The sequence below is a fragment of the Macaca fascicularis genome, chromosome 2, assembly GCF_037993035.2.
Source record: "Macaca fascicularis isolate 582-1 chromosome 2, T2T-MFA8v1.1".
Lineage (NCBI taxonomy): Eukaryota > Metazoa > Chordata > Mammalia > Primates > Cercopithecidae > Macaca > Macaca fascicularis.
The window spans coordinates 116,432,391-116,446,783 of NC_088376.1; the positions used below are offsets into that span (position 1 = coordinate 116,432,391).

Here is a 14,393-nt window from a genome sequence, read left to right on the forward strand (position 1 = left end):
ATGGCAGAACCCTGAACCCTGACTTTAAAAGGAGCAGAAAGTTTCCAGATTCTCTATGCTGCCTCCCTATAACTACTGCCAGGCCAGACAGATTCTCTGACTTTCTCTAGAATGGGGTGTATGGTAAAGCATTACAGTTTTGGAGGTTTTCTCATATAAGAAGGAATAAACGAATCTGTGATGGCAATAATGAATCATCATACACAGAATGCTCACTATGCTAAGCACTTTACATGTATTACTCTATTCATCTGCTGGAGTAGGTCTACTATTATTGCCACTTTACAGATGATGCCCAAATACAACAACAGAACCAGACTCCAACTTAGTTCTAACAATACAGTCTACATTCTTAACCAGTGTGCCACCACAGAGATGTCAATCCAGCAGATTATAGGTTACCTAATCACCTGGATGGTGATACTTACCTCTGGAAAACAGGTGCTGCTAAGGTTTGAATAACTGAGGTGGCTACAGATCAAAATGCATCAACGTTTGGAAATACTATCATTTGGCACAAACCATGTTTTGGTCAGCGATGGACTACATATACAACAGTGATCCCAGAAGAATATTGTGTTTTTACTAAATCTTTTCTAAGGCTAAATATACAAATACCAGTGTGTTATAAGTGCCTATAATATGCAGTGCAGTAATGTGTTGTACAGGTCTGTAGTCCAGGAGCCATAGGCTATCTCATCGAGCCTAGGTGTTAATAGGCAATGCCATCTTGGTTTCTTGGTTTGTGAAAGTACAAATACACTCTATGATGTTCGGAAATGAAATCGCCTAATGACACATTTCTCAAGACAGTATTCTCATTGTTTTTTTTTTTTTTTTGAGACGGAGTCTCGCTCTGCCACCCAGGCTGGAGTGCAGTGGCTGGATCTCAGCTCACTGCAAGTTCCTCCTGGGTTCACGCCATTCTCCTGCCTCAGCCTCCCAAGTAGCTGGGACTACAGGCACCCGCCACCTCGCTCGGCTAGTTTTTTTGTATTTTTTAGTAGAGACGGGGTTTCACCGTGTTAGCCAGGATGGTCTCGATCTCCTGACCTCATGATCCGCCCGTCTCGGCCTCCCAAAGTGCTGGGATTACAGGCTTGAGCCACCGCGCTCGGCCTCTCATTGTTAAATGACACATGATTGTACCTAACTGGTTGAATTTGTCATAGGAGCCTAGGTGAGCAGAACATTCCTCTTCACACAAATCCCCAAAAGCTTCACAGTCTCTGCATTCTTTTCCGTTTCTGATAAGAAAAACTGGTTGCCCTCCTCTGGTAGCTGGGCTTATTTATTCATGAATTAACCTTCCATCATCCACAGAAAAGGTAAAATGTTATTCTTTCCTCATGCTTGAATATGCTTAAAGTTAGGATTCTGAGTTTTTTAATACTTCATGTAGATCAAGTGTTAGTCTGACCGTTTAGTTCGGGAAATGGCATTCAGCAAGCAACAGCATGTACGGCGCAGGACAAAATTATCATATTCAGCATCAGGTTTAATATGGTTCATTCCTCATCCCAGAGAATTGATGTTTAGATAATTTTACACTTCTGTTTGGAGCTACTGGTCACTGTAGTGGGCACACTATAAGACAGGCATTATTCTTGAACATAGGAAGCAAACAAAAACAAAATACACTACAGAAACAATCCCAAGAAAAATTTAGTAAGTGAATTATGCAACTGAAATGGAATGTAATACTATCAAGGCTTGATAGCAGTACTTGCTCCTCAGCACTAGATGGCAGTGTTACTAAACACATCTGCATGTGGCGGCTGATGATAAATTTAAGCTAATTTTAGTCAATCACATGGCTTCTGACAATATCCAGATCTCAGTATTTCATAAAATTTTGTCACTATAACCTAAAAAGTGGAGTATTCCCCCCAACCCCGAGACACAGTCTTGCTTTGTCGCCCAGGCCGGAGTGCGGTGGCACGATCTTGGCTCACTGCAAGCTCCCCCTCCTGGGTTCAAGCAATTCTCCTACCTCAGCCTCCTGAGTAGCTGGGATTACAGCACGCAGATCACCTGAGGTCAGAAGAAGTTTGAGACCAGCCTGGGCAACATGGTTAAACTCGTCTCTACTAAAAATACAAAAATTAGCTGGGTGTGGTAGTGCGTGCCTGTAATCCCAGCTACTCAGGAGGCTGAGGCATGAGAATCGCTTGAACCTGGGAGGCATAATCTGGGAGTAAACTGTGTATGCCACCACACCTGGCTAATTTTTGTATTTTTAGTAGAGACGGAGTTTCACCATGTTGGCCAGGCTGGTCTCAAACTCCTGACCTCATGATCTGCCTGTCTTCACTTCCCAAAGTGCAAAGTGCAAACAGATGGGATTACAGGCGTGAGCCTCCACACCTGACCAAAAGTGAAATTTTAAAAGTATATGAAAAATCACAGAATAACACATCAGCACTATCTGTCCCTCTTGAGTTCTGTATGCCTACAGACTCAGTGCTGTTGTTGAACGGCTGAGCATCTATGGCTTGTCACACTCATTTTTCAACTTTCAATGGGCAGTGCTTTACGATTTTTTTTTTTTTTTTTTTTTGAGATGGAGTTTCACTTGTTGCCCAGGCTGGAGTGCAATGGCATAATCTTGGCTTACTGCAACCTCCGCCTCCTGGGTTCAAGCGATTCTCCTGCCTCAGCCTCCCAAGTAGCTAGGATTACAGGCATGTGCCACCACGCCTGGCTAATCTGTTTTCTATTTAGTAGAGATGGGGTTTCACCATGTTGGTCAGGCTGGTCTTGAACTCCTGACCTCGGGTGATCCACTTGTCTTGGCCTCCCAAAGTGCTGGGATTACAGGCGTGAGTCACCGCGCCTGGCTGATTCTTTTTTTTGTTGTAGGGTTTTTGAAAGAGGGTCTCCCTCAGTTGCCCAGGCTGGAGTGCAGTGGTGCAATCTTGGCTCATTGTAACCTCTACCTCCTGGTTTCAAATGATCCTCCCACTTTAGCCTCCTGAGTAGCTGTGATTACAGGCGTGCGCCACCACACCCAGCTAATTTTTGTATTTTTAGTAGAGACAGGGTTTCACCATGTTTGCCAGGCTGGTCTCAAACTCCTGGACTCAAGGGATCTGCCTGCTTCCGCTTCCCAAAGCCCTGGGATTACAGGTGTGATTCACCATGCCTGGCCTTACAATTCTTAAGGCATTTTTTTCTGGTCCATTTCTTCCTTAGGGTCTCACAACAAATCTGCTTTAGGCAGTACAAGAATCCTTAACCTCATGATTCACAAAAGGAAGATGAAGTGATTCATGATTTAGAAAGGGGAAGTAGTAAGCCCACTGCACACTCCTGGATGATGATCCTAAATCCAGATACAGTAAAAATGGGGCATGGGAAGGTAGAATACAAAATTTGGTTTAAATTAATTATCATCTAAATATCTAAAAACATTTTGGATACATTGCTGATGTGAATGTAAAACTGTACAGACTTCCTAGAAAACAGTTTGGTGGTTTCTTTCTTTCTTTCTCTTTTTTTTTTGAGACAGAGTCTCGCTCTTTCGCCCAGGCTGGAGTACAATGGTGTGATCTCAGCTCACTGCAAGCTCCACCTTCTGGGTTCACACCATTCTCCTGCCTCAGCCTCCTGAGTAGCTGGGACTACAGGCACCCACCACCACATCCGGCTAAATTTTTTGTATTTTTAGCAGAGACGGAGTTTCACCATGTTAGCCAGGATAGTCTCGATCTCCTGACCTCGTGATCCGCCCGCCTCGGCCTCCCAAAGTGCTGGGATTACAGGCGTGAGCCACCGCGCCCGGCCTTTCTTTTTTTTTTTTTTTTGAGACAGGGTTTTGCCCTTGTTGCCTAGGCTGGAGTGCAGTGGCATGACCTCGGCTCACTGCAACCTTTGCCTCCCAGGTTTAAGCGATTCTCATGCCTCAGCCTCCTGAGTAGCTGGGATTACAGACACCACCACCACCATGCCCATCTAATTTTTGTATTTTTAGTAGAGATGGGGTTTCAGCATGTTGGTCAGGCTGGTCTCGAACTCCTGACCTCAGGTGATCCACCCGCCTTGGCCTCCCAAGGCAGTTTACTATTAAACTAAAACATGCAATACCAAATGACCTGACACTTGTACTCCTGGGCATTATCCCAGAGAAATGAAAATTTATGTTCACACAAAAACCTGTACATAAATGTTCATAGGAGCTTTATTTGTAATAACCCAAAATTGAAAACAATCTAGATGTTCTTCAGTTAAGCGAGTTGCCAAAAACAAACAAATCTGTAATACTCTCAGTAATAAAAGGTAACAAACTTGATACATGTAACAACTTCAGTGAAATGTTCAGGAATTACGCTGAGTGAAGAAAGACAATCTCAAGAGGTCACATATATGATTCCATTTATATAACATTCTTTTTTTTTTTTTTTGAGACGGAGTCTTGCTTTGTCGCCTAGGCTGGAGTGCAGTGGCGTGATCTCAGCTCACTGCAAGCTCTGCCTCCCGGGTGCACGCCATTCTCCTGTCTCAGCCTCCTGAGTAGCTGGGACTACAGGCACCTGCCACTAGGCCTGGCTAATTTTTTGTATTTTTAGTAGAGACGGGGTTTCACCGTGTTAGCCAGGATGGTCTTGATCTCCTGACCTCGTGATCCGCCCGCCTCGGCCTCCCAAAGTGCTGGGATTACAGGCGTGAGCCACTGAGCCCGGCCTATATAATATTCTTGAAATGACTTTATAGAACTGGAAAATAGATTAATAGTTGCTAGGGCTAAATGATGGTGGGATCGGGGAGGCAGAGGTAGAGGCAGAGGCAGAGGCAGAGGCAGAAGAGGGTATGAAAGGGAAGTCAGTGTGTTTATGAAAGGGCAACATAAAACATCCTTGTGGTGATGAAAATATTTAGCATCTTGACTGTGGTAGTGGATATACAAAGCTATACATGAGATAAAATTACACAGAACTGAATATACACACAAATAACAAGGGAAATCTGAAGAAGATGTGTGGATTGTGTCAATAACCTGGTTATGATATCACACTATATTTTGCAAAATGTTATCAGTGGGAAAATGGGTAATGGGTACATAGGATCTTTCTGCATTATTTCTGACAACTGCATATAAATCTGTAATTATCTCAAAACAAAAAGTCTACTTAAAAAACTATGGATTTTATTTGGTATCTGTTCTTTTATCAGACTATCAGTTATAAAGAGAATTAATTCAACAAATATTTACAGTGCTATATGCAAATGACACAGCAATGAACAAGGCTCGTAAAACTGCCCTTCTTTCCTATTAAGAGACAGCTTAAAAACAAAATAAAAAACCAAAACTGCTTTACATGGCGCTTATATTTTGGTGGGCAGGAGACAGACAAAAAACAAAAACAGAAACCACGTTAGCTGGTTAGAAACCTTAGTGAGAAAATAAAGTACAGCAAGAGGATAGAGGTGAGGGAGGGTTGTTTTATTTTATTTATTTACTTATTTATTTTGAGCTGGAGTCTCGCTCTGTCGCCTAGGCTGGAGTGCAGTAGCACAATCACAGCTCACTGCAACCTCCAGCTCCCAGGTTCAAGCGATTCTCCTACCTCAGCCTCCTGAATAGCTGTGATTACTGGTGTCTGTTACCATGGGCTAATTTTGTATTTTTAGTAGAGATGGGGTTTCGCCATGTTGGCCAGGCTGGTCTCGAAGTCCTGACCTCAGGTGATCCGCCTGCCTTGGCCTCCTGAAGTGCTGGAATTACAGGCGTGAGCCACTGTGCCCGGCGGTTTTATTTTATTTTTAAATCAAATTAAATTAAGTTAAATTAAATTTTTGAGACAGGGCCTTGCTCTGCTACCCAGGCTGGAGTGCAGTGGTGTGATCAAGGCTCACAGCAATCTCAAACCTCCTGGGCTCAAGCGAGGCTCTTACCTCAGCCTCCCAATTAGCTGGGACCACAGATGCATGACATCATATCTGGCTAATTTTAAAATCTGTTTCTAGAGAAGGGGTCTCACTATGCTGCCCAGACTGGTCTCTAACTCCTGGCCTCAAGCGATCCTCCTGCCTTGACCTCCCAAAGTGCTGAGATTATAGACGAGAGCCACTGTGCCTGTCCAAGGGGTATTACTATTTTTTCTTCCTTGAGACAGACAGAGTCTTACTCTGTTGCCCAGACTGGAGGGCACTGGTACAATCTAAGCTCACCACAACTTCTGCCTCCGGGGTTCAAGCCATTCTGGTGCTACAGCCTCCTGAGTAGCTGGGATTACAGGCATGTGCCACCACACCCAGCTAATTTTTGTATTTTTAGTAGAGACAGAGTTTTGTCAATTGGCCAGGCTGGTTTCAAACTCCTGGGCTCAAGTGATCTGCCTGCCTCAACCTTCCAAAAGTGCTGGTGTTACAGGTGTGAGTCACTGCGCCTGGCCAAGGGTTATTTTAAATAGGGTAGTCAGAGAAGGCCTGACTTATGGAGGACACATGAGGCTTGAAGGAGGAAAGGGAGCAAGCCCTATCTGGGAGGAAAGTATTACAGACCAAGGGAACAACAAGTGCAAAGGCCTGTCCCGAGGCAGGAACATATCTGGCACATTTGGGGAAAGGCAAGAGAGCCAATGGGACTGGAGCCAGGTGAGCAATGCACAGTGACAGATGAGGCCTGGGGTAGAGGGGCCAGATAAGGCAGGGCCTCGTGGGCCACTGTCATGATCCTGGCTATTATTTGAGTGAGCTGGGACACTGCTGGAGTGTTTTAAGCAGAGGAATGCCACGATCTGAGTTATGTTTTACAAGGATTACTCTGGCTGTTGGGTTAAGAATAGGTAAGAAGCAACCAGGGGGCAAAAGATGGGAAACCAGGTAGCAGGCTACTACAAAATCCAGATGAAACACAGTAACTCGGATCATGATGACCCAGGAGGATGTCATTATGTTGCTGCACGTATGAACCTTCACAAAAGTGAAAAATCAAACTTGCACTCATTAGAACCCTTACTAAACGCTACTCTTTGTTACTTAGGACAAAGCTAGAGCTTTAGCTGTACAAACCTTATCTTGTGACCCAGAGGGCGTTTCTTCTAGAGTCTCAGTGCTTCCCAGATTGGAGAGCTGAGTGCTTGGCTGTAACCCAGGGCTGGAGATATTTGAGTCGCCCATCTGATTCTTTAAAAAGTTAAAAGAAAAAAATACATCATGTGAAAAAAAATTGCTATTATTTGGCTCACAAAACAGTATTTGACGTTATCAGAAATGATACTTTTTAAAAAGAAGAAAAACCAACCTCAAAATGTTTGCTCTGTACTCCAATGTAAATAACATGCAATACAATTTCTAGAACAATGAGCACCTAATTTGAGACAACAGTGTTGGCCACAACTATTATTTTTATCACCTTTTAAAGAAAAAGATAATGGTATTACTTTATCATATATTCTTTTAATCTTTGTTTCTCCGAGACGGAGTCTTGCTCTGTTGCCCAGGCTGGACTGCAAAGGCGTGATCCTGGCTCGCTACAACCTCTGCCTCCTGGGTTCAAGCAATTCTCCTGCCTCAGCCTCCCAAGTAGCTGGGATTACAGGTGTGAGCCACCACGCCCAGCGGTTTTTTTTTTTTTTTTTTTTTTTTTGTATTTTTAGTAGAGACAGGGTTTCACCATGTTGGCCAGGCTAGTCTCAAACTCCTGACCTTGTGATCTATCCACCTCGGCCTCCCAAAGTGCTGGGATTATGGGGGGCGTGACTCACTGTGCCCGGCCTGATTTTAATTTTAAATAAAAGCTAACATATGGTGAAATTAATTTTTAAGGTGTGTACCGTTCTATTTCTGTTCCTATGGGCATAATGAGGATACAAAACAGTTCTAATCATCCAAAAAAAATTCCCTTGTGCTGTCCTATTGCAGTCATGCCCTCCTTCCACTCCTGGCAACTAGGTCTATTCTCTCTCACTCTAGTTTTGTCTTTTCAACAGTACCTTAAGTCGTTTTGCCAATTTGAAGCTTTTTTCAAGATCATCGATTAATAATTTAGTAGCTAGTATTATAGCAGAACTGTATGGGAAACAGTGCTTTTTCACATTTTGTTCCTTGAAGTTCTGGTGAGGATGAAACAGGCATGAAAGGAAAGCACTTAATTCAATATTTAGTGAAGAGTAAGGTGACAGTATAATTCCGCTAAAAGAAAGTTCAGCAGTAGAGAGCTTGTCTCACTCCAGTGAAGCGTGGGGGCTTTGAGGTGCCAAGTAAAATTCCAGGAGAGTTTTATAACCATGAAATGCCCACTGCTTGCACATAGTAGATGGTTCATAAGCAGGTATTGAATAAATTAACTAATGTACCACCACTGCCATTTTATTCAACTTTTGGGAGAAAATTTTATCAGCTAATTTATAAACTAAAATGCAAAACAGAAGAGAAAGAAAACAGTGAATTTCAGAAAAGCCTCTCATTTGGGTAAAATTTTACCCGAATGAAGCTTAATGAAGGTTGTGCATCTACCACCAATTACAGACCATGAGCATACTTTTTAGTATTATGTGGTACAAACTATCAGAATACTTTTCAAAGCCTACACAAATTCCTAGGACCACTGAGGATCCTAACAGAAACTGCAGTGGTAAAGAAGAGGCACGAAGCTTTACCAGAACTAGCTGCTGCGAGCTAACTTCTGCACTCCAAGACCATCTTCTCCCATAGTAATCTTATAGGAGTAGAAAAAAGCATGGTAAATTTTCCTGCCAAAAACAAGTACTCTGGGGTAAGCGAGTTCTTTCCTTATGTTTTAGATTTAAAATTGTAAGACACACCTTTAAAAAGAGACACAGGGTCTCACTGTTGCCCAGACTGGAGTGCAGTGGCACAACCACAGCTCACTGCAGCCTCTGACTCCTGGGGTCAAGTGATCTTCCTTCCTCAGCCTGCCAAGTAGCTGGGACTGGTTACAGGAGCATGCTAACATGCTTTCTTTTTGAACTTATATTTCTGCTGGTCCTGGAGGCCAGCTTCCCTAGTAAAATAGTCTCCTGCTGACCTCCTCCTCTCCTTTTGGTCTTTCTTGGTCAGCACCCAAGTACCCAGAGAGCCTTACCCTCTCATACTCATCCTTGGCTCTGCTCAGCATCTCCAGGATGTCGATGGGCCTGTGGTCACTGCAGCCATTGGCTTGGCTGGGACTCTGTTTATCCCGCACAGCTTGCTGGGATCGCCGTGTCTCCTCTTCTACCACACTAGAGGAGAAGAACAAGGTTTTAGAAAGGCCTCTTAAAACAAAATCTGACCCAAGGTTTCTTTTGGTGTTCATCTTCCAAGGACACACTAAGAGTGTCACATGATGACATTATTCTTTTTATTTTTTTGAGATGGAGTCTCGCACTGTTGCCCAGGCTGGAGCGCAGTGGCGCAATCTTGGCTCACTGCAAACTCTGCCTCCTGGCTTCACGCCATTCCCCTGCTTCAGCCTCCCAAGTAGCTGGGACTATAGGTACCCGCCACCACGCCCGGCTAATTTTTTGTTTTTAGTAGAGACAGGGTTTCACTGTGTTAGCCAGGATGGTCTCGATCTCCTGACCTCATGATCTGCCCTCGGCCTCCCCAAGTGCTGGGATTATAGTCATGAGCCACTGCGCCCAGCCAATGACATTATTCTTGCAATATATAACACAGAACCTCAGTTACCTCATTTCAGGAATATATGACTTACCATTTCACCATCTCATTAACAGTGCCAATATTTACCCTTCAGAAGGATAAAAATCAGAATTCCCTCCTAGAGTTGGCAGAGATGCATTAAAAACTCCACTAAGGTATCTCCCTTTTTCCCTTGAAGTATTTCAAAATCAAACTAATTGCTAAAGTAAATCTGAAAATGGACAATGCCACCAAGACACAGGAAGGCCGCATAGTTGAACAAATCCTCTGTGGAAAGTTTGGATTGACACTGGAATTGCTAAAGTAAATCTGAAAATGGACAATGCCACCAAGACACAGGAAGGCCGCATAGTTGAACAAATCCTCTGTGGAAAGTTTGGATTGACACTGGGCTAGTAAGGACAAAGTCATTTCTTGAAAATAGAGGTCCTGGTGAATCCTTAAAAGTTAATGATAACACTATAAGCAAATAAAAGGTTTCCCTTATTCTCCCTTTAAAAAACCACCAACTTAGCCTGGGCAACTTGGCAAAACCCCGTCTCTACAAAAAAAATACAAAAATTAGCTGGGCATAGTGGTACACGCCTGTAGCCCCAGCTATTTGGGAGGCTAAAGTGGGAGGACTGCTTGAGTCTGGGAGGTAGAGGTTGCGATGAGCTGAGATCACGCCACTGCACTCCAGCCTGGGTGACAGAGGGAGACCCTGACTCCAAAACAAACAAACAAACAAACAAAAAAAACCCACACACTAAGTGGGTTTTCAGTTTTTAAGAACACCCCCTTCTCCCTTGTATAGAAAGATCTGAAACAATTACAGCAAAATGTTAGGAATTGAAAGCTGGGTGGTAAGCACATACATATTTTATTATTTCCTATATTTTTCTTCAAGCTTTCAAGCTTGAATAATAAATTTTAATAAAGCAACTTTCTTTTTTTTTTCTAAGATTAATTTAGGCCAGGCACAGTGCTCATGCCTATTATCCTAGCACTTTGCGAGGCCGAGGCAGGAAGATCACTTGAGCCCAGGAGTTTGAGACCAGCCTGGGCAACACAGCGAAACCCTGTTTTAAAAACCAAAAAACCCAGCCTGCACAGGAGCTCTCATTACAGTGTGGGGAAAAGGTGGACAGAGATGGCTTTTTTATTTAAAAATACTGGGTTAAACAATATTAAATCGACTTAAAAAAAAAGAAAAAACAGAATCTTTGAGTTTTATTATTATTTTTGTAGAGATGGGGTTTGATATGTTGCCCAGGCTGGTCTCAAAACTCCTAGTCTCAAGTGATCTTCCTGCCTCAGCCTCCCAAAATACTGAGATTAAAGGCATGAACTACACAACCCACCCACTGAATTTGTTTGTTTTACTTATTTTTTTATTGTACAGACAAGGTCTCATCATGTTGCCCAGGCTGGTCTCAAACTCCTGGCCTCAAGCAATCCTCCCACCTCAGCCTCCCAAAGTGCTGGGATTACAGACATGAGCCACCACACCTGGCCAGTTGATTTTTAAGCATGCAAAAATTTATTGTGATTCTCCAAGAAGGGCAGGCCTATAGATACTCTCAAATTTTATTTGATTATAGAATTTTCCTCTGAGGCAGAATTCCTGTTTGGAAAATGTGGCTTTAAGGTTAGTTATCTTATCTAGATAGTTTCTCCATCTAGATTTTTATAGCTCTTCATAAGACTGTTACTTCTAAAACAAATGTAGAATCATGAATTTCATGGTAGACTGAAAGACTGGTATGGGATATGAGAGTAAGACCAAACATGAACTGTTTATTTAATGCTCAGATATAGGTCACATTAGCCCGAATCCACCTTCATAAAGGATCTGTCACACAGCCTGTTTTCCACCTACCTCCTGACATGTTGCCTGACTTGGCCATGCTAGTATTTAACTTTTCCCTGACCCAGACTAGGATCTGTGATTCTGTGATTATTTTGGTTTAAAAGAAGAATATTTCTTTTCTTTTCTCATGCCAAAGCCTCCCTAGTAGCTGGGATTACAGGTGTGCACTACCATGCCCGGCTAATTTTTGTGTTTTTAGTAAAGGTAGGGTTTCGCCATGTTGACCAGGCTGGTCTTCAACTCCTGATCTCAAGTGATCTGACCACCTCAGCCTCCCAAAGTGCTGGGATTACAGGCATAAGCCACTGTGCCCAGCCAGAACAGGTAATTTTATAAAGCTCACCACTGCTGAAAGCAGAAGCCGTCAGGGGTGGTATGGAAGGGACTCTCACATAAATGAGGCTTGGACTCTAAGGCCTCTTCTAACCAAACTTTATGAATAGCACCCATGCCGTTCTCCTTTCCTTTCAAACACCAAAACCTATCCCTAAGATGTCTGTAAGATCAGGAATAAAGCTTACTTCCATGAGTTCTCCAAAGTTTACACAGTCTATGTGGCCAAACATTCAAACAACATTTTATTGTTAAAAAGAGTTTCTGAGGCCGGGTGTGGTGGCTCATGCCTGTAATCCCAGCACTTTGGGAGGCCGAGGTGGGTAGATCATGAGGTCAGGAGTTCAAGGTCAGCCTGGCCAAGATGTTGAAACCCCATCTCTACTAAAAACACAAAACTTAGCTGGGCGTGGTGGCAGGCACTCATAATCCCAGCTACTCCGGAGGCTGAGGCAGGAGAACTGCTTGAACCCAGTGGGGCGGAGGCTGCAGTGAACCGAGATCACGCCACTGCACTCCTGGGTGACAGAGCAAGTCTCTGTCTTAAAAAAAAAAAAGAGTTTCTGGCAGACTGGATTTCCTCTTTAGGAGAGTCAACATCTTCTAAGTTTAGTAAGTTTTCAACTCTGCCACCACTGACCAGAGAATATCCAAATTTAGATGATATAGGTCTAGAAGTTCACTCATTTTCCTACATAGTTTCTCATTTTTATAAACATTGTTTGGAGTAAATCAGTTTTTTACTTGGAGGATCTTTATTATATTGTGGCTGTCAAACAGTATTTAAAAGAATGGGCACTGATGGACACATTTATTTATATGTACAATATACTAACAAGAACTGTACTAGTATTTTATTGTCAAATATGTAGCAAATGACAATAAAACATTGTAACAAACAGGCTTATGCAGGCAGATTTAGAACAAAGACAGATAGTCTTCTTTAGTTTTAGTGACCAGAAAGGCATTTATCACAAAGTTAAGGGTAACATACAGTATTCTCTTCAGCCATAAATAGGCCAGACACTTAAAACTCATTATCAACAGTTTCACCATGGTATTCTCAAATCACTATTTTTTTTTTTTGAGATGGGATCTCACTATGTTGCCCAGGTTGATCTTGAACTCCTGGGGCCCAAGTGATCTGCCCACCTGAGCCTCATAAGTATCATAGCTGAAATGACAAGTAAATACCACCGCGCCTGGCCTCTCTAATCACTTTCTTTTCTTCTTCCTTTTTTTTTTTTAATTATTAAACAGAGATGAGTCTTGCTATTCTCAGGCCAGGATGGTCTTAAACTCCTGGCCTCAAGCAATCCTCCCTGCCTTGACCTCCCAAAGTGCTGGGACTACAGGCACGAGCCACTGTGCCCAGGCTCAAAGCACTTTTAGTAACACACCTGATTCTAGTCAAACAAGCTGAAAATTTAAGCAATTGTCCCTTTTCGGACATTTCTGGTGAAAGAAGCCCCAATGCTCTTCTTTTCCCTTCCAGCTTCCCATTTCTACTCCTCATCCTATTTCTGGGTTCAATAAAATATTTTTAGAAAGGCCTTCAGTCTTCAGCTTCATTTACCATTTGAAATCTTGCATTAGGGGTAACACTTGCCCTGATAGATAAATGGTTTTCTTTCAATAGTTGTTAGAGCTAAAAGAACCAGATCGTTTCACTCAGGGCCCAAATGCTCATTCTGTAGGAGAAAGTGTTTATAGGGTAATATATTCCAAAGTTTAGAAAAAATTCTGGATTTCTGGATAACCATGAATCAACAACGCTGTGTCTTCTTTTGCTGCTGTTGTTGCTGTTTTTGTTTTTTTGAGACAAAGTTTCACTCTTGTTGCCCAGGCTGGAGTGCAATGGTGTGATCTTGGCTCACCGCAACCTCCACCTCCTGGGTTCAAGTGATTCTCCTGCCTCAGCCTCCCGAGTAGCTGGGATTACAGGCACGCACCACCACACCCGGCTAATTTTGTGTTTTTAGTAGAGATGGGGTTTCTCCATGTTGGTCAGGCTGGTTTCGAACTCCCGACCTCAGGTGATCCGCCCGCCTCAGCCTACCAAAGTGCTAGGTGTGAGCCACCGCACCCGGCCAACCCCGTGTCTTCTAAGTAACCACAAGTAAGCTGCCTTTGCTGTCACTTTCAAAGCTAAAACGAGTGATCATCAAATAATGGCTTTGTTGAAAAATGGTTTTAGCCGGGTATGGTGGCTTGTGCCTACAGTCTCAATTACTTGGGAGGCTGAGGCAGGAGGATCCCTTAAGCCCAGGAGTTTGAGACTAGCCTGGGCAATATGGCAACATCCCATCTCGAAAGAAAAAAAAATTAAATTAAAAAATGAAAAACAGTTTTATCTTTTTTAAAAGTGTTCTAAAAACAAAGTGTCGTTCTAGGGAGCCAACATTTTTTCAAGTATAAGTGACTACAAGTTCAGAACGATGCCCTCGGGGTGTACAAAAGTAATAAACATGGGCCTGCCCTGCAAGCTCACAGCCAGAACAAGCAACAAAGCATGGGGCTGATAACTTCCGATCAGGACATGTTGGTAGTCTTAGATCATAACCTGGTCTTAGCTATGTCTGCCTTCTTTACAATGTAA

At 43.0% G+C, this 14,393-nt stretch overlaps 1 protein-coding gene across 2 annotated transcripts in view; it reads right to left on the bottom strand.

Annotated features, from left to right (window-relative positions):
- Positions 1-14,393, bottom strand: part of DCP1A (decapping mRNA 1A) — a 61,154-nt gene that overhangs the window by 16,218 nt on the left and 30,543 nt on the right. For both annotated transcript variants that reach the window (XM_074032476.1, XM_005547394.4), the window contains 2 exons: positions 9,050-9,188; positions 7,015-7,128 (listed from right to left, as the gene is read on the bottom strand). In XM_074032476.1, the coding sequence (XP_073888577.1) occupies positions 7,015-7,128; positions 9,050-9,082 (147 nt within the window). In that variant the 5' untranslated portion in view covers positions 9,083-9,188. The remainder of the gene's footprint in view (positions 1-7,014; positions 7,129-9,049; positions 9,189-14,393) is intronic.